This window comes from Parasteatoda tepidariorum, chromosome 2, assembly GCF_043381705.1.
Source record: "Parasteatoda tepidariorum isolate YZ-2023 chromosome 2, CAS_Ptep_4.0, whole genome shotgun sequence".
Lineage (NCBI taxonomy): Eukaryota > Metazoa > Arthropoda > Arachnida > Araneae > Theridiidae > Parasteatoda > Parasteatoda tepidariorum.
The window spans coordinates 62,406,675-62,426,388 of record NC_092205.1 but is presented as its reverse complement, the minus strand read 5'-3'; the positions used below and the strand labels follow the sequence as shown (position 1 = coordinate 62,426,388).

Here is a 19,714-nt window from a genome sequence, read left to right as displayed (position 1 = left end):
AAAAAAAGGAAAAGAAATATAACTTTATCCCCGGAAGAGAATCTTAATCATAACTCTTAATTAACAATAAAAACATTCTACTGGCATCATCTGAATCTTTTCAGAAAACAGACCCTAAAAAAATATATAGTTTTCAAGTCAGAGGTGCTTTATGTACAAAAGTTACTTGTAAGAGAACTTATTTACATGATTATTAGGCTATGGAAGATATTTTAATTTTGGTAGCTTCTGCATTAAACATAGCTTTTAAATTTATTTATAGTCAAGAGATAACATAAGAGAAGTCTGTGTATCCTTCTCTTGGTGACTCAGAAGCTCTTCTTAAGTTAAACAATACATTAAGCTGAACTAAAAGAAATAAATAGTAAGTTAACGGTATTGTTAAAAAAGTAGTTCATAAGTTTTTGTTTTTGCATGCAAAGAATGCCTAGAATAAGCTAAAGAAAATTTATTAAAAATCACCATTACCAACATAAAATACTTAAATGAGCAGAAAAATTTATCTTTTTAATATATTAGAAATAGGTTTATTTTATTCCAATGGTTCAATAAAAATTATTCTTATGGTTTGAGAAATTTGTGGTTCGAGACAACTGCTTATAAAATATGTTAAGTAAAATTGTAAGAATCATGTAAAAATTCAATAGAATAGCAAAGTTTTTTTTATGCATTTTGTTATTGTCTAGTTTCACTGTGATCCTAGATTTAATTAAAAGCAAATAAGTATAGTTCACTGTCACCGTACTACAATCAATTAATCTAAAACGATATTATAAAACGATAATATCATACAACTGGCGACCTGAATACAAATAAAAGGCAATATATTTGAGAAAAAAAGCACTAAAAACTTCTTAAAAAAATGAACAATTTTCACTATTTGACAGACTTGTCTAATGCAAATAAAATCAAGAAAATATGCAATTGTTAACTATATTAAAAAAATTATCTGGAAAATAATAATTTTCCTCCTTATTTTTCAAATATTTTTCATAACTAAAATAGTTGGTTAATTTTTAAGTATTTTAAATTCAAATAAACATTATTTAAAAAACAATATTTTTAAGTATAATCATTATAATATTTACTAATGTATTATAATATTTTTTGTATTATAATACTAAAAAACAATATTTTTAAGTAGCATTTCAAGAACGTTAACTTCTAAATTTGAGTAAATAATTTGCTGTTTATTACAAAATTAATAATTTAAATTCAAATGAAGATTCATTTTATTTGTAAAATTTTAAGAATCACTACAAACAGGAGGAAAGAATTATTATTAAAAATAATACTCATTAATATTTTTCTTAATTATGATGATGCACAGAAATAAGTAAGTGTGTCAAATTAATAAAACTTCAGAATAAAATCTTAGATGGGTGAAGTATTTATGCTCTTTTTACAATTTTCTTTAATTATGACGAAAAATAACTAAATACTATCAAAGCACAGTACATAATTTTAGAATGAACAAATTACTAATTAAGTAAGGCACATTATTTTAAGTACAATTTAAATGTTTAAAAATGTCATGTTTATTAAACTAAATTTATTTTAAATGTAACAAAATATTAATTAAAAATATTAATCAAATAATCATTTTCCCAGTAATATATTTACATTTTATAAGTAAAACATTTATATAAAAATACCATAAACGTACACAAAGACTATCTAAGTACACATCAAGAAATATATATCACACTAATTATTTATTTTAACAAGGATATTTCAAATAATGCAATGAGCATTTCTTCAATATAAAACTAATAAATAAAGGAAAAAGCATTATGACAGGTTTAGAAAGTAAGAAACAAAAATAACCTTTAATTCCAAATGTAGGACCTTGAGATGGTTGTCGTAAGCAGACTACAGTATTTCGTTTCATTTGAACTGCTAAAGCTTGACACAGACCAACTGCCGTAGTGCTTTTACCTTCGCCAAGAGGAGTTGGTGTGATTCTACAAAAAAGATAAATGAGTCCTAAATATTCTAAAAAACTCAAAGGAAAGGCAAAGTATTTGCACGTTTTAGATGAAGAAATCAACTGTAAANGGTTTATTATAAAGTAAGAAACAAAAATAACCTTTAATTCCAAATGTAGGACCTTGAGATGGTTGTCGTAAGCAGACTATAGTATTTCGTTTCATTTGAACTGCTAAAGCTTGGCACAAACCAACTGCCGTGGTGCTTTTACCTTCGCCAAGAGGAGTTGGTGTGATTCTACAAAAAAGATAAATGAGTCCTAAATTTTCTAAAAAAAGTCAAAGTATTCACATTTTAGATGAAGAAATCAACTGTAAAAAATAATACTAATTAGATAATACAATATGTTAATTAAATCAATGGAAAGCACTGTGCAATAGATAAGCCAGTACTTTTCAGTTACCCAAGCATAAGACATAAACTATTTTTTTTTTAATTTAATTTTTATGTGTTTAAAAGATAAATAAAATAGAAAGTATTTTGAAAAAACTTAGAGGAGGTCAAAATTTTTTGGCGACTTTTCCCTAGGACCTGGCTAATCTAAAAGTAGCAATAAGCCTTAAATTCCAAAACAGAATATTGGTTTAAAAAAAAAATTTTTAAATAAGATGCAAACTACTATTCAAAATTTTATTACTTGTAGCGACAGCATTACTACTATTGACTAAATTGATTGTTTTCCAGTGACAAAGACAAAAATTAAAAAATACAGCCAATATCTGACAAAATATGAAGAATGATACTATTGTGATTGAAAAGAATAAGTTTTAAAGGTGAATACACTATAAATAAATAACAGACTGACAAAAAATATTCCTTACACTTATTTACACCATATTTCTTTAATAAATTACAATATCACGTAATTTTTTTATAATACAAACTATCAGGTGAAATAGATAAGAAATAAAACACATCTATTTTAAATTTTATATATAATCTGTCAGATAAGAGAGCAATTTTAGTTTGATAAAATACAAAATATTTTCAAAAAGATAGTATTTATTGAAATAGATTAGCCACTTTATCCATTATGGTCTGGCTACAAGCTCTCATTTAAACTAGAACTTTTTTTAACTAAATAATCTTAATTTTATGATATTTTTTTGTAATGCTTGTTAATAATTTGATTAACTGTGGATTTAAATAATTTGATTAACTATATATATATATTAATGATTTGGTGACAGACTTGGCAGACTAAAAAAATTTATTGCTAAATCTTTCAGTATCAATAAAACAGCTATTTCTGTGACTTATTAGATAACTACTCAGATTCTAAACTCAAAAATTGAATTTGTTTTATTTGTTATTATCATTTTTATAATTTTTTTTGCAATATTATTATTATCATGGTGAGGGGCGGAAGTTTATGTTTAGTCTTAAGTATGTATTAACAAGCTAAGATTGTAATTGTGCAATTCAAGAGAAAAATGGTTTAAGTTAAGAAAGAATTAGAAACTAATAATTCAGTTACAACCTGCTTCTACAAATTTTTTTTACTAAGTTTATTCCGCTGTTGATCAGAATTTAAGTATATGAATGTGGCACACATAGTTGAAATATTTAATTTAATAAGTATTCTTTGAAAAAGCTAAAACAATGGGAAAAAACTAATGCACTGATAATACCTTAAAAATCACAAAACAATAAAAAATAAATAAAAATTACACACCCTGCTACCACGACATATTTTCCCGATTTCCTAGTCTTTAACCTGTCAAGAACTGACAGTGATACTTTACATTTTGTATATCCATAAAGTTCAATTTCATGTGGAAAAAGATTCATCTCTTTAGCCAAATCTGCAATATGTTTCAGTTGCTGTGCTCTTGCTATCTCTAAATCACTATGGAAAAAAAAATATAGCTAGAAATACAGATCAATACAATAAAAGTAATAATAATAATAACAAATCTTCGAAATTTACAACAAATACAACAAACATTTTCCCAATCCTTGGGAAATGAAATTTAGAAATTAAAAAAAAAAAAATTCACATTTTAAAAAGAATAAAAGCTTATATTTTAAATTAAAAATATAAACAAATAATAATATAAATACTTAATTAAAATATAAACACATTTTAAAATAATGAAATGCAAAATTAAATGTTCCTGCAGTAATGGATTACAATTAAATAATAAAAACTAAGAAAAAAAATAAGAAATGAATGGTTGTCATGCTAACAGAAAATATTGAATTACACTCAGTAATTAAATAGCATTCATTAAAATCCCTTCAAACTAATGCAGATTTATAAACCAATAAAAAATTCTGATAGCTACTAATTAAAGATTTATAGTTTTTGAACATTTTTTTTTTTATTTTCAATACAGCAGGCGATACAGACATTATCCTAACGCCGTACAGAGATCAAAAGAAAAGAGAAATACAAATACAGAAAGAGATGAAATATACAAAAAACAAAACATCAAACACAAAAATTAAATCAAGAATTTAAATTGAACAAACGGTCTCTGGCCTCCCAGTATTGAGAGTAGATACAGTTCTTTGTGAGAACTGAACAGTTGAGGAGATGCTGAGCATTCATCGTTGTACCACTGCGTTAGAGGGGACAGGCAGGATTATCCACCATTTTAAGACGGAAAAGATGAGCGTATAAGCAATCGTGCTTGGTAGCAAGACGAAAGGCAGCTACAGCACTTCTTCTTGGGCAATCGGGGAGATTAAGGATTTCTCCACGATTTTTCTATTGTCATTGTCAGTTTTTTAACATTTGGAAACTAATTTGCTCAATACATCCATACAGCCAAATCTTGAAATACTCATACCCCCCATTTTCTAATCTGTTTCCTTCATTTGTTCACCCACTACATCAAAAACCATTCATAGCAACGTAAACCTATAATATGCATTTGAAATTAAAAGTAGACAGCATTAGCTACAAACAATTTAGAGAAAAAAAATTAATAAACAAGCATGTGAAAAATCTAAAGACTGACCTCGTATTCAGGGAGGCAACAAAAACTCGAGAAAAAATTCCCTGTTCTAGACTGATTTTATTCAACTTCCCAGAATTTTGTAACTAAATTTTATTATTTATTTTTTGGCTATGCCTTATTCTTCATATTAAAACATATTATAAGACACTTCAATGTGTGTCAAAATTTTCATAAAAATTATTATAAAATTATTTTAGGTAACTAAAACAAAATTTATTCAATTTCCCCAACTTTTGGAGTAGTATAGTTAAATTCCTTCATTTTTTCAAATTGGTAAAACTGCACGACTTTTCCACATTTTGTAGCCACCTGGGAATATATACACAAACAAAAATTATAATAATGGAAAATATGAAATGACTAGTGCTATTAAGTTACATTTTCTAAAGTAATTAGGTAATATCTAACAAATATATCTAATGTAATGCAATGTAACATAATATCTAATGTAATGTAATATCTTAGGAAGTAAACAATACCTCTGACCAGGTGGGCCAAATTTCAAAGGAATGCTTTTCAAACTCCATTCAGGCTAAAAAACAAATATAAATAAGATGTATTATTCAAAAATTAAATTCACAAACAAAACAATGAATTGAACTCTTTAAAAGCGTTTTTTTTTAATTATAATCACTCAAAAAAATAATGTACAGTAATAAGATCATTACATCAATACTAACAGAAGATCCAAGAATAGGTACTAAGCATACATTTCAAGAATCAAAAATTAAACTTATGATACCATCTAACTAAACGATATACAAGTATGTGCCAGTTAAATATTTCTCTTTAATTTAAAAAGTTGACCGTGTGATTACTGAACTTTTCTTTAATGTATAATAAACATCAGAATCTTATTGGTACATTTAACTTAAATTGTTCACCAATTTTTAAAAAATGCATATATACAAGAAAACATGAATTTTCTACTTAAATAATCTGTTCATTGTTGCCTCCCCTTTTAGAAAATGAACTAAAAGTGTTTGTTATACCAAAAAGTGATTCAAGTTTACAGGTATAGAAATCGTTAGTCAAAGTACTTTTGCACTAGATTATGTGACCGAATATACTTTGTTTTAAACCAATTATTGGTTAAACTGCTTAATTAAACTAGTGATTTAATGCTAAATTAAACTCGTGTATTATTTTTATCCACACAATTGCAACATTTCTAAGAACAGGAAGTTATAGAATCAATAGTGTAATATTTTTTTGATTTCTATGTTGTTGTAGTTCATTTACGTCACACTAAAGCTGCACAATGGGCTATTGGCGACGGTCTGGGAAACATCCCTGAGGATGATCTGAAGACATGCCATCACAATTTCGATCCTCTGCAGAGGGGATGGCTCCCCCGCTTTGGTAGCCCGACGACCTGCGCGCGAAGTCGAGCACTTTACGGTAGCACAGTTTAACGAGGACCAATACCGCACATCCTCGGTCCCTACGCAGACTGATCCAAGTGGTCACCCACCCGCACACTGACCGTAGCCAGTGATGCTTGACTTCGGTGATCTGCTGGGAACCTTGTCTTAACGATCAGTCCACTGCGGGACTGATTTCTATGAATGTGATTGATTGTGTCTGTGATTATCCACTAACCATGATTTTTTAGACATCATGATCATCTGGTATCCAGTACTTTTGGATCCCTGATTATTGGTATACAAAGCTCATTAAACTTTCTTTTCTATGCATTTTATAAATACATAGTTTCCATTCAAATATAATTTAGACACATTATAAAGTGCAAAATTCAAATTCAGGAGAATACAACTGAAGAAATATTATAACTGCATAAAACTTGCTTTTAAGATTTTTAAATACATTTTAATACTTCAAATAAAATTATGTATTTATGTAAAGTTTCTTTGCTTTTTTTAAATTTTTACCATACAACACAATAAAGTATCATACATTACATAGCTATAAAAATAATATATTGCTTTCTCTTATCATTATTTGAACATTGTATTTTTTACAAATATAAAGGATATTTGACTTTTAATAATTAAAAATATTAAATGCCTTAATAAAATGCATAGAACAAAATTATAAAATTGTTACTTACATCATACAGGTTTTTGATATTTTGAAGAAGATTTCTGGCAATAACTTTTGCAACTTCAGCATAAAATGTATGATTAGAAACGACAATATGATTTTCAGTATTCAAATCTTGTTCTGAAAACATTGTATAATAATAATAAGAAAATATTTATGCAAATGCATATTAAATTGTTAAGAATTATGAAAATTAAGAAAAATATGCTTGAAAGTGAAAATTAATGAGACTTGAGATGAATGTTATTAAACAATGTGAGTGATAGGGACATGATTTTTTTTTTTTCAAATTGCAAATATATGAGTGTGTAACATATTTGCAAAAATAATTTTATTTTGAAATTACAGCAAGTAAATCAGATTTAAAATATTTATAAAAAATAAAAGTTTCTAAAATAGAATTTGATAATAAATCACAACAAAAATGCTGAATGTTTACAGTAATATTTTTTTAAATATTATAACAAAACTTAAAAATGAATCTTCATAATTTATAAAAATAATCTTAAACACAAGATAAAACATCCAGATAAAACACAAAATATTAATATGGCAGATCAAAAGTTGCTCAGATATTTCAAAATTGTAAATCTTCAGAAAATTGAGTTTAACCTTGACTGAACAATGCTATGAGAACTAAATTATTTATAAAAACATTTCGTTTTTTTTTTNCGAAAACAAAATTTAATACACTTGTTTTTTTTTTTTTTTTTTTTTAAATTTACTCTGCATAGTAAATTTTGAAAAAAAAAATGACAGCATGTTTTACAAAATTTGTTCATCTTTCATTAGCAAAGCAAATAATTTTTTAAGACCTATAAATTAGAAAGAAACAAAATATAATAAAAACTTATTGATTTTAAAACTGCAAAAAATTTTGTATTGATGATCTAACTTCTTAAAAAAATTGATTTAAGTCAAAATTTTAAAATTTTGTAACCTTTTTTGTAACTTTTTAACTTTTATTCTGAAGTTAAGATTATTTCTCCTCTGCCACATTATTAAATGAGAAGTTATGATCACTATATAAATGTATCCAATCAATTAGCAATTGGTAGATGTTAATTAAAAAAGAAAATCATCAATAATAACAGCTAATGCTATTATTTAACAATTTCTCTATCAAAAAATTATTAATAGAAAAATAATAAGTGAAATGTGTCAGTTAATTTTTTGAAGCAAATTTACCTTCTGTAGAAGCAAAAGAACAACTTAATAAAATTGAATTTGGTTTCATCCATTGTTTGATCTTCTCATAGGCTAAACTAATTGATATGATGACGTCAGCATTACTTACCTAAAAGGTGAAAAAACAATTAGAGGAAATTTAATAAAAATGAATTAATAATTAAGTTAACATAAAATTGCTAAATGAGTTTCCTTTTTATAAAACAAAGAGATTTTTTAATTAATTGTATAACCTTTCACCAAACATTGGTTGCGCCCACATTAAATGACAGATTTAATTTCATCAAAAAAATAAAAACATAAAAGAGAAGTAGCAACTTATAAACTCACAATAGATGATAACCTTTCATCGCAACTTTGACAAACAGTAACTACAGAATTATGTTCGATAAGCACTTGTGACAAGACAGAAGGATTCTTTAATCCAACAATGCAAATATTTCCCTGAATTGCTGATGGCTCTATAATATAAAACTTCACAGTCAGCATACATTCTAGTAACCAAAAGTTCTTAAATTCTAGTAGTTCTTAAATTATAAACCAAATAAATTGAAAATGCATGAAGCTATTGAGTTATATTGTTTTAAAAAGCACTATTTAAATCTTCAAAAACTTATTAAATGTAAAATATAATAATCCAATGACAAGAGTGCTGGATTTCAGTATTTTACATATTTTAAACCTTAAAATGGTCTTGAAAAGGCCTCTTAAATCTGACATCATGTTGCATGTGGGATAGAAAACTAATTTTCCCCTAGGTTCTGTAAACCCCATGAGAAACATTCTATATTTACAGAAAGAACAAATAGGAAAAATAAATAAAATATGCTTAAGATGCACAGGTGATACCAGAATTCTACCACCTGCATGTTTTGGGAGAACCTAAAAGATAGAGAAGCATCATTGATTGAACCATATCTGCAAAATTAAATTTAAGTAATTCAACGTGAATTAACTTTTAAAAATCGAATTATATATTAATGTCTTATCTTGTATTATATCTGAATTTTAAATAATTTTACAAAAATATTATTTTAAAAACACTGCAGTAAAATTTTTAAAAAAAAAACATACTTAGTTTTTTAATCAGTTCGAGGGTTGCAGCAGCAAAGCAATGTTGGGAAGCATCAATGCGCCGCCGCAGAAATCCATTCACACTGTCCCGAGAAAGCCTAAAAAATTTATTATTATAGTCACATAATTTTCAATAATCATGCAAAATGAACTGCATTGTTTATACCAAAAAAGAAATATTTTTACAGCCAGGTATCGATGTGTATGAAAGTGTGTAGAACATTTCATTTTGCTTAAATTTCAAATTAGTTTTGTAATAAATAAAGAGTTTATAAAGAAATGTTTCGAATTTCTCAATATAAAGAGAAAAAAATTGCAGTAAAATATTTATTTATTTATTTCTGCAGTCAAGTACTACTATGACAACAGAAGATAAGAAAAAAAAGTTTGGCTCCTTTTAAAATTTTAAGACTTCAGTGTTCTTTTATGAAAATTGTAAAATTGTAAAAAAAATAAGTATTTTTTTCCGTCTTTTGCAGCCACAGCCAAATTTAAATGAAAAAATATATATTATTTTAATTAGATCGCTTTATTTCAATATTATAAATTTTAATATTTGAAATCTACGATATCTTCCGATGGTTGGCGAACAGAGAACAAGGGATGTAGTCTTTGATATAAATTAAAGAAAATAAAATTTGTTTCCAACTTATTTATGGTCAAAGTTTATTTTTTTATACGCCGCTTAGTTTTGTTTAGCGTAGACTATAAGCAGAAGAATTATACTAATTTTTTGAAGCCACGAGCTCTCACATTCAAAATGAACAGTACGCTTCATTTTGTCTATAATATATATATATATATATGTGTAATAAGCGAGACAACAGCCTCTATGTTATCCCGCCAGATGTCGCTCGCAGGAACAGGAATGTATTGGAACTTTCTCGATGTAAATGAAGAGAGTCAGTTGATATTGTTTCTAGAGGAAACTGGTAACCTTAGTGGTTAAGATTCTGAGTGAATCTGTTATTCGTTAATTAATGTTTGTTTATAAGTGAAACTGGTTGTTTTTAGGTAAAACTTGGAACCTGTGTGGTTCGAACCTAAGTGGTTAGAGTCTATATGACTCATGTTATTATTGAAGAATAAATATTATTGTTATTGTTATTGATGATATGGTTGATTGAATTAGTTCATGATAACCAACATCATTGCATTATGGTGTAGTTTGAAGTAACTCGGCATATATACCTGACACGCACGCACGCACACACACACACACACAGATATATATATATACTTAAAATAATAAAGTAAAAAAATAAAATTTCTCTACACAAACTCTCTTTTTCGAAGAAAAAGTATGGACTTTCATGAACCTTAAACCTAAAATAAGGACTTTTCAGATTGCTTAAATCTGGTGCTATTAAATTAAGTTGTATTAAGCACTTTTAAGGCAAGTACGCACCTCGCTGTTGTTTATAGAAATTCTAAATTCAATTTTTATAATTTAATTTTAAATAAAAAATATTGTATTTTTGCAGGGCGTTCACCTCCCAACGAGATCATTTAGGTTCGAATCCCAGTCGTAGCTGGTGTGGAATTCTGCTCTCCGCTCGCACCAACCACAGAGCTGATGCAAAATACCCTCAGTGGTAGACGGATCAAAGAAACCCCTAGCCTTCGGGCTAAACGTGGGAGGTTCTAGTGGCTTTACTCTCCATTATGTAATACAAAAGCTAGTTAGTCCCATCTAAAAGTAGTCCAAGAAGACTAGTTTGTCGCAATGCTTGACCCAGGAGTTCTCTTGTCTTCTGGGTTAGGGCATAAGCTCAGAATCCGGTCAGCTGTTCAACGCGGGTATGGAATAAAATTGATGCGGAAGTCATCAGTTTTGGAGGCTCAGGCACAGAAATACAAAGAGCGAAAGTAAGAAGTCCCGATCGCGAAGTGATCCGAAAAGATTTGCGAATTTGAAAAGAAATTACGAGCAGGCCCAGATGCCCTCTAGTAAAATGAAGAAGTATAACTTTAAAACCAACATTTTATTAATTATGTATAACGTTTATAAAGATCAGTTTGTCTTTTTTTTCTTCTAGGGTTTGAAAGTACAGAGTAAAAACTTTAAGAACATTAAAAGCTATCTGTTCCCTGCTGATTATAAAATAATATCTGTGACAGATTCAAAGAAAAAATGCTTAATTTTTAGATTCATTTTCGTTTAGATTCAGAAAATTGTCCTTACCCAGCGACGTCTTTAGCAGGCAGAATTGAATCTAACAAACTTTGATGGTCTCCAGAGAAATCATATGGTAACTAGAGTGTAATAATAAATGGTAATTTAATAGAAATGGTAATTTAATAGAATACAATGTTATTTGATAATGAATCGAATAAGCAATATATATTTTCAAAGTTAGTGATATAATTAACAATTAATTCTTTTCCGAATAAATAATTCTATTAGATTCTTTCTGGTCTTTAAGAGGGAACACTTCTGTGATTGCTGAAAATAGCCGGCCTTTTTAAATTAATTTATAGAGAGCAGAATACAAAAAAGAAATTTTTTTTTGTTTTAATATGTTGCAATCAACTCAATTGTGAGGGTGGAATAATGCAATCAAAATTTTGAAAAGATGGAGTTCTCAAATCTTGTTGTCGATTGTTTTCTGGACACTACAAGAAAAATTTATGATCAGGCTATCGCTAAAAGTAATTTATTGTAGATCAAAATTTTAATCATTTTTCTGACTAACTAGAAAAGTAGAATTTTAAGTGGAAGTCAGTGCTGAATGAAAAAAAAAGTTTCAATCTTTTTATGACCGAAGTGAGCAAAATCTATACCGATATTATTATTAAAAGAAAATAATCAAGCAAAATTTTTATCACATTCCGATAAGCTAGAGTGCTCAGATCTTAACAGAAGAACTTAGCCTCCATACAATTAAAGTTTACATTGCTTCTTAACCGCATCAAGCACAATTTATCCCCAAAATATGGTCAAAAGACATTATGAATCATATCGCTCTTAATGCAAATTTTTTGAATACTTATCAAATATGAAGTCAAATTAGTATGCACAATTTAAATATAACAAATAAGAATATTCAATAAAAGTAAAAACAAAAATACTCTCGAAATCTAAATCGCCAGAAACAGAAAAGAGTTAAAAGATAAATAATAGTAATGCCTTAAGGTAGAGGGCAATCAAACTGGTTTTGACATTTCTCACTAATTATTCGCATAGTTCGATAGCTATTTTGTGTTTTTCACATTTAATATTAATTTGCGAGAGTTAATGTGTATACCTTCTTAGCTTCACTTTTAACATACAACATAATATCCTTTTCTTAGCTTCATTCATCATCAGTGTATTCATCATTTTCATTCATCAATGCACTGTTGTCTAACCTCATCATCTATGCTCCTACAAAAATTATCAACGCACTGCTTTCCCTATCCCCTTATACCTATTTCTAACCTTATTGAACAACAAATAAGAATAATACATTTAAGGGACTCGTAAATCATCTTTTTTTTCCTTTGTCCATTTCATTGTAATCTATGCTTTCAATATGACATGCTAGCATAGTGTAACTATAAACATCATGTATATAAAATGTATCATATATTAATAATATAACGAAATAAAAATAAATGTTACAAATAATGGCCCTGGAAGAGCCTTAATTCTTTATAACAAATTTTTTATATAGTTAAAATAATTAATACGCTTAAGAAAAAATTTAGAAAGTTAGAAACACAAATCAAGCAAAAAAAAGAAGAATTTCTCAAGTTATGTATGTTAGCAAAAACAGCAACAATAAAAGGCAAATTAAGAAAATAACATTTAAAATAATAATGAGTCAAAATGGAAAGCGCGAAAACCAATTTGTCTAAAACAATTTAGAAAGTTAAAAACACAACTCAAGCAATTCTTCTTCTATTCAATTTTTATTCCTTCTTCTTCTTCTTTTCATTAAATTCTTCTTTTTTTGTTTGATTTGTGTTTCAAGCTTTCTAAATTGTTTAAATAAGACAAATTTTCAAGCAATTTTTTATTCCTCTTCTTTTTCTTTTCAAGAAATTCTTCTTTTTTTGTTTGATTTGTGTTTCTAACTTTCTAAATTGTTTAAATAAGACAAATTTGGTTTTAGCTGCTTTTAGCGCTTTTCCATTTTGACTTATTATTATTTTCCTTGTTATTTTCTTAATTTGCTTAAATCAGTTTCAATCTTCAATTGGATTCGCTTAAGAAAACTTATTTCAGTTTTAAAGATATTATTAAACTTATAAAATATGTCATTATTCATTGAATTGGTTGACATTAATTATAAGGAATACAACAACTTTTAACTAAATTTTAAAAATATATATTTTTGCGCGTTTTACCTCAACTAGAATTCCATGAATGCTTGAATCTCTGTTCAGCTGTGTGATTGCATCATAAACCTATAAATAAAAGCATAGTTTAAATAGCATTTTATAATTTACATTGAAACCATACTGATGTAAAGAAATAAATAACAAATAAAAAAATATTTGTCCCATTTTAAATCTTAATTTAATTGAACTATGATTTGCAGTTATAGTAAAGCCTGTTTAAAAATTATTAATGAATTACAAAAAAATAAAGTCAATATTGAGCACGAAAAAAATATCACAGTGCTAAAATAGCGTAAATAAAATAGAAATGCCATCAATGGATAATTGGTCTTAAAATAAAGATATGCATGATTATCAGAAAATTCTTAAGAGCCAATCAAACCTTATGTAAACATAGCATGTCTTAAGGTAATTTTGGACTTCCTCTTCCTTATCAGAAAAAAAGGCAACTCACAAACCCATTATTAAGATATTTTTCCAAAATTCAATAATTTTCGCTATTTTTCACAAGATTTTTAATGATAAAACAATTTAGCGTCCTAAGTAACTCGCTTAAACTCTTAAGTAATATTTGATGAGTTCCTAATATATTTCCCGTAAATAATGTATACTTCAATAAAGTAGTTAAACAAAAACAACTTCAGGACAATAAATATTCAAAAATTTTGATTGAAATTAAACTTTACTAAAATAGGAAAATATAACTTCATACAAGAAATTTTTAAACCTATCAAGAGTTTGTGACAGTATAATGACAACACAAGAAATATGTTTTTGTGTTTTGTGTCTATCTAGAAGAAATGAATGAAACTTGCTAACCCATCTGAAAACAATACTAAGGAACAGTTTAAAGTACCAAAAATTTCACCTTATTACGATATTACCTCAAGCCTTGCTGCAGGGAAACAATATCCTACTATTTAGCATGAATTCAAAAGCGAAATGGTAGAAGTTTATTGTTTTCAGAAAATGATAATTAAAAATACATATTAATGTGTAGATATTATAAAAATTCTCTAACGCTTACATATTTTAGAATAAATACACATTGTTATACAAATTGTTTTTTTTTATAAGAACGCTTATTATTTATGGTTTTAAATGTTGCATTTAATTAATAACAATATTTATGAAACAATATACTTACACAAGAATCATTATCTCCCGTATTTACTGCAACGGATTTTAAAGAAACACCAACTGCTTCTAAAGTCCCTCTTATTGCATTAGAAGGGATGCTAATACCCACTTCATTTACCTATATAATAAAATTATATTTAATTACAATAATTAGAAAAAATATAATAATTATAATTNTTTCGCAGCACGATACAAAAGCTTCAAAATGTTTTATAAAACATTTTTAAACTTTTATGCAAAGACGGTACTTTTAAGTCCTACTAAAATAATTTTTATATACACTGTAGGAAATTTCTTAGAAAGAATTATTAATTATAATTAATTATAATTATTAATTATAATAAACTTAGATAACAAAATTATATTATTTAGTAAAGATCATTACCAAATATTTATAAATTTTGTCAACAATATCTATTAAAAACTTACTTTTAAAACAGCAACTACAGGTTGAACGTCACCAAACTCTTTTCTTAAAGCACTCAGTTTACTTTTTATAGCGTCCATTGAAAATCTATTTAAAAAAAAAAGAGAAATTTTTCAGTTATTTCTTATTCATTTTTAAATAATAGCGCTCTTTATTTAAAAATATTAGGTAAAAACTAACGCACTATCAACATTTTTAATTTATAAATTTAAAAAAAAATAAAACTTAGTAATATCACAACAAAATATCAAAAAATATTTCACTTTGTTTCACCTACTACACTAAATACTACACAAATTAAAAAATTAGAGTCGAATATTTCTTTACGAGAGCAGTTGAAAAATTTGAATTGTTTCAATAATTCATTTATTTTAAAAGAATTTGTGACGAAAATTAGCTTAAAATGACTTTAATCACTTAAATTATTTAAAAGGCATATACTATTCATTATATGAGCGAAATTCTGTGAAATAAAATGTATCGAATTAAAATTCGGAAATTAAGTAAGTTAATCAAATTTTAAAAAGAACATCTGAAATGTTTTTCAAATCTGATACATAAAACTTGGCTATTATAGAAAGAGCCATTGTCATCCATTCACCTCCGAGAGCGTTTTCCGGTATTATTGCAGATAAAGCAGGGAAACAGATTTACAGGTAGTTTGCGCTGCAAATGTTACCTGTAAATGGAGAATACGAATTTTTGGGAAAATAATATGTTTCAGAAAAATGTGAAACTAATTTTATCCCTCCATAGGTTCGTCAACCTGGCATAGAGTAAGCAGGGAAACAGTTTTACAGGTCATTTTCACCGCAATTCTTATTAGTAAAAGGAAAGTACGAATTTTTTAGGGGAAAAAGCTTCCAAAAGTTGGGAATTGAGTTTGATACGCTAATTTTAATCCTCCATTATTTTACAGCAGGTCAATCGGAGTAGCGTAAGCAGGAAAACAGTTTTACAGGTCATTTTCACCGCAAATGTTATCAGTATAAAGAAAGTGCGAACTTTTTAGGGGGGGGGGATGATTGTGAATCGATTCTGATACGTTTATTTAATCTAAGCACTGTTGTATAGAAGATCAATCAAGTGTAATTCCCAAGTAAGGGAAATGGTTTTTCAGGTTATTTTCACTGCTCGTGCAATTCTATAACGAAGTTATAACTAAACTAAACAAAGTCTAAAATTTGGGCTTTAAAAAAAATAAAAAAATAAAAAAGTTAATTATCTTTTACTTACAAAATACTTAAAACGGCATTGCTATGATTAAAGACAAAAAAATACTGTTTTTTATCGTGTGATTTCTTTAATCATAGATATTACAGAAGAAAAACACCTTTTTTATCGATTGCATACAGTTTAATAATAATTAAAGAGTATAGTTTAAGTAACATTCTGAAAGCACTAACATTTAAAGTTCTTGAATATGCATAAGTCAGTTATATGCATAAAGCATTGTTTTTCCGACAAAATCATTAAATAAGACAGTTTCCAATGGGAAAATTAAATTCTGTAAAAAGCTTCCTGGTGTTGATACACAAGTTAAATGCGATTTCATCAAATTCACCTAAAATGTTTTTACTATAATTTGGTTTTACTTCAGTTTTGAATTAGTTTAAAAGAATACAGAAAAATTCTAAGAAAAAAAATATGAATGACATTATGATTCATTCAATGGTGCAGCCAAATCAAGTTTAACAAGTGGCAAATATCTTATATTCAGTAATGAAGAAATTTGAAGATTTATTTTTTAAAAAAAAACAGTAATTAATGTAAAATCTTAATTTGGATTTTTTTTAAATTAATAGAAAAATTTCGAAGATAAATATAAATGATATTATGTTTCACGTAATAATGAGACCAAATAAAGTTTAGCAGGTTATAGTTATCTAATCTGAAGTTGTATCTTTAGGTAGAAATCTACTAACTGAAAAATTTAAATAAAAACTACAATTATTGTAATATTTTCAATTTGGTATTACTTTAAATGATTATAGAAAAAATCATGAATGACGTAATGTTTCATGCATGATGCATCCAAATTAAGTTTAGGAAAATAAATTAGCTCACCTGAAGTCGTATCTATAACATAGAAATCAACAGATTGAAAATTAATTTAAATAAAAATACTCGTTTAATTTTAGCAACTTTTGCTACTGAACACAATTCAGGGCTATTCAGAAACTCCAAGGTCCTATTTTATTATCTTTTTATTTAAACATATCAAGATAATTTTATCAAAAACTACAGAAACGTAAGTTCAATAATCTGATCAAGTAGAACATTTTATCATATAACTTCCGCAAGCAGTTCTTAACACGTTTGAAGAAAATGTTAAAATATATCAGCATAATAGTAAAAATACATATCTTATCAGATAGGCTCATTGTTAAAACAGTGTATCACAGTGGCATCTAAAAACAGTTTTGAAGGACAAATATCAATGCAAATTTTTCACAAAAGTATCTAGTATCGATAATAAAAATTATCATCAATATACTTAAGATATTATATATCATGCTAATGACACACTTAGATCTTAACGTATGAAATTAGATTAAAATAAAATAATAAAGGCAAAGAAAGTATAAATGCTATTATAAATCAAATATAATTTATATAATCTAATATAAAAGAAAAATCTTAAGTTAGTATTCGAATTATGCCCTTCTTTCGGAATAGTGTTATAAGCAATTTGATATCAAGAAACTGTTTTAACGTTCTTTATTTTATTACAAAAGAAAAACTTAAAAATAAGAATTAGCAAAAATCAACTATTTTTTCCATAATCGTCTGCAAAATCCAAGATTATTTATTTAGAAAAAGAAACATTGAATATTTAATTCATTAAAATTATCTGGAAGATGAATAAGACATCTTTAACAAAAATGCATGCAGAGAATTATAAAAATATTAAATAAATGTTATCATATATTATTCGTCACTTATTATCAGGTTACGTTTTAAAATGAAACAAAAAAAATGGTTCTAATGTAAAGATTTTCAAGTTAAAAAACAGTTGCCTAACACCCAATTTTTCTTCGGTGCAAATAATGCATATTTTCGTTATGTTAACGATAGAAAACCCATGCACGTTCTTAATTTGCTTGAATTTTGATTCCTCGGTGGACTGACCGTAAGACACGAATTCTAATAAATTACCTAAGTCGAGCCTCATTGGCAACCCGCAAAGGGGCCGAGAGTGCTCGGTATCGGTCCTCGTTAAATTGTTCTACCGTCATGTTCCTACGTTTGCGCGCCGGTCGCAGGGCTACCAAAGCAGACGAGTCATCCAGTCTGTAAAGGATCAAAATTGTGATGAAATGCGTTAGGATCATGCTCAGGGATGTTTCTTAGACCATCACCAATAGTCCATTGTTTAGCGACGCAATAAATGACGTGTGACGTAAATAAAATACTACTTGATATAATTCATAAAACGTTTTTAACACTAGGAAGTCAGATGCGGCTCCTTTCCATTTTTAAAATACAAACTATTTTTTTTAAAACTAATTAATTTGAAACTTTTAGCCATAAAAATGATACTAAGATAGTTTGCGATTTCTATAATAATTTGTTTATAAGTTGTTTTACGTTCTACCTTACTTTTAAAAAGTTAATAAATATTCACATAATATAATAAGCTCTTTTTTAATTAAAATGCAATGATAAGTTTGTTCATTATTATTCCAGAGTCTACATCTTTAGACCTTTAACTCAGAAAAAAGACATCAGAAATGTACATTATTAAAATCCTAAATAAAATATTTTTAACTTACATTAATACAAAATAATGAAAAAAGTGTGAAAAATATGCTTAAAAAAATCTGCGTCAAAGGGTAAACAGGACGTTATAACGTGGGAGAAACCTTTCATAGAAAAATTCATTTTCACCCACATAAGTTATTAAATGTGAGCTCACTCGCTTCCTACACCGATTTTACCAAATTAACAGATTTTTTTTTTAAAATTAATTATGCATGCATTTAAAAATAAATAAAAAAAACTTCTTTTTTTAATTTTTTGAAAGAATGAGGTATTTCAACTTTCCCTGTACATTTTTTTCCAGAAGCTTTGGATTTCTTATTGTTAGCTTAAAAAATATAACCTTTGCAAATCAATTTTACAATGTGTTTGACCCAGTGCTGGATGTACAGTGCACAAAAGAAAAAATGGACAACCCTGAATAACTTTTGATCTAATGATCGGCTATTTGCGTTCCAGGACTCAATCTTAATGGTTCGAGCGGGTGACCTCAAATATGCTAATAAATTAGAACAGACGAAATTTTAAGTAATGAAATTAGACACAAAAAAGTACTTTCTCTAAATAAACATAACTTTTTTTCGACGGATTAGGATTCCTGATCCTCAAAAAATAGGGAGTAGCCGCAATCCGGGAAATATGGTCCCAATACTTTGGTCAGGAGAGCGGTAAAAAGTTTTCACCCCTTTCTGTTAATTTTACTTTTTTGCACATTTTGCCAGAACTCGGGGACTTTATAAGCGAATTCGAAAAATTTTTGTACACAGTTATAAAATTT

At 27.2% G+C, this 19,714-nt stretch overlaps 2 protein-coding genes across 2 annotated transcripts in view; both read right to left on the bottom strand.

Moving 5' to 3' along the window:
* Window positions 1-19,714, bottom strand: part of LOC107442163 (pug C-1-tetrahydrofolate synthase, cytoplasmic) — a 62,814-nt gene that overhangs the window by 39,467 nt on the left and 3,633 nt on the right. The window lies entirely within an intron of this gene.
* Window positions 263-18,413, bottom strand: LOC122268904 (C-1-tetrahydrofolate synthase, cytoplasmic). The gene is made up of 15 exons (XM_071188413.1): window positions 18,334-18,413; window positions 17,242-17,253; window positions 15,177-15,261; window positions 14,755-14,865; window positions 13,614-13,673; window positions 11,467-11,537; window positions 9,282-9,379; window positions 8,538-8,668; window positions 8,208-8,316; window positions 7,027-7,139; window positions 5,435-5,487; window positions 3,707-3,838; window positions 2,090-2,226; window positions 1,828-1,995; window positions 263-348 (listed from the first exon to the last, which is right to left on the bottom strand). Exons 1-15 carry the CDS (start codon window positions 18,411-18,413, stop codon window positions 263-265), a joined length of 1,446 nt encoding a protein of 481 aa, XP_071044514.1.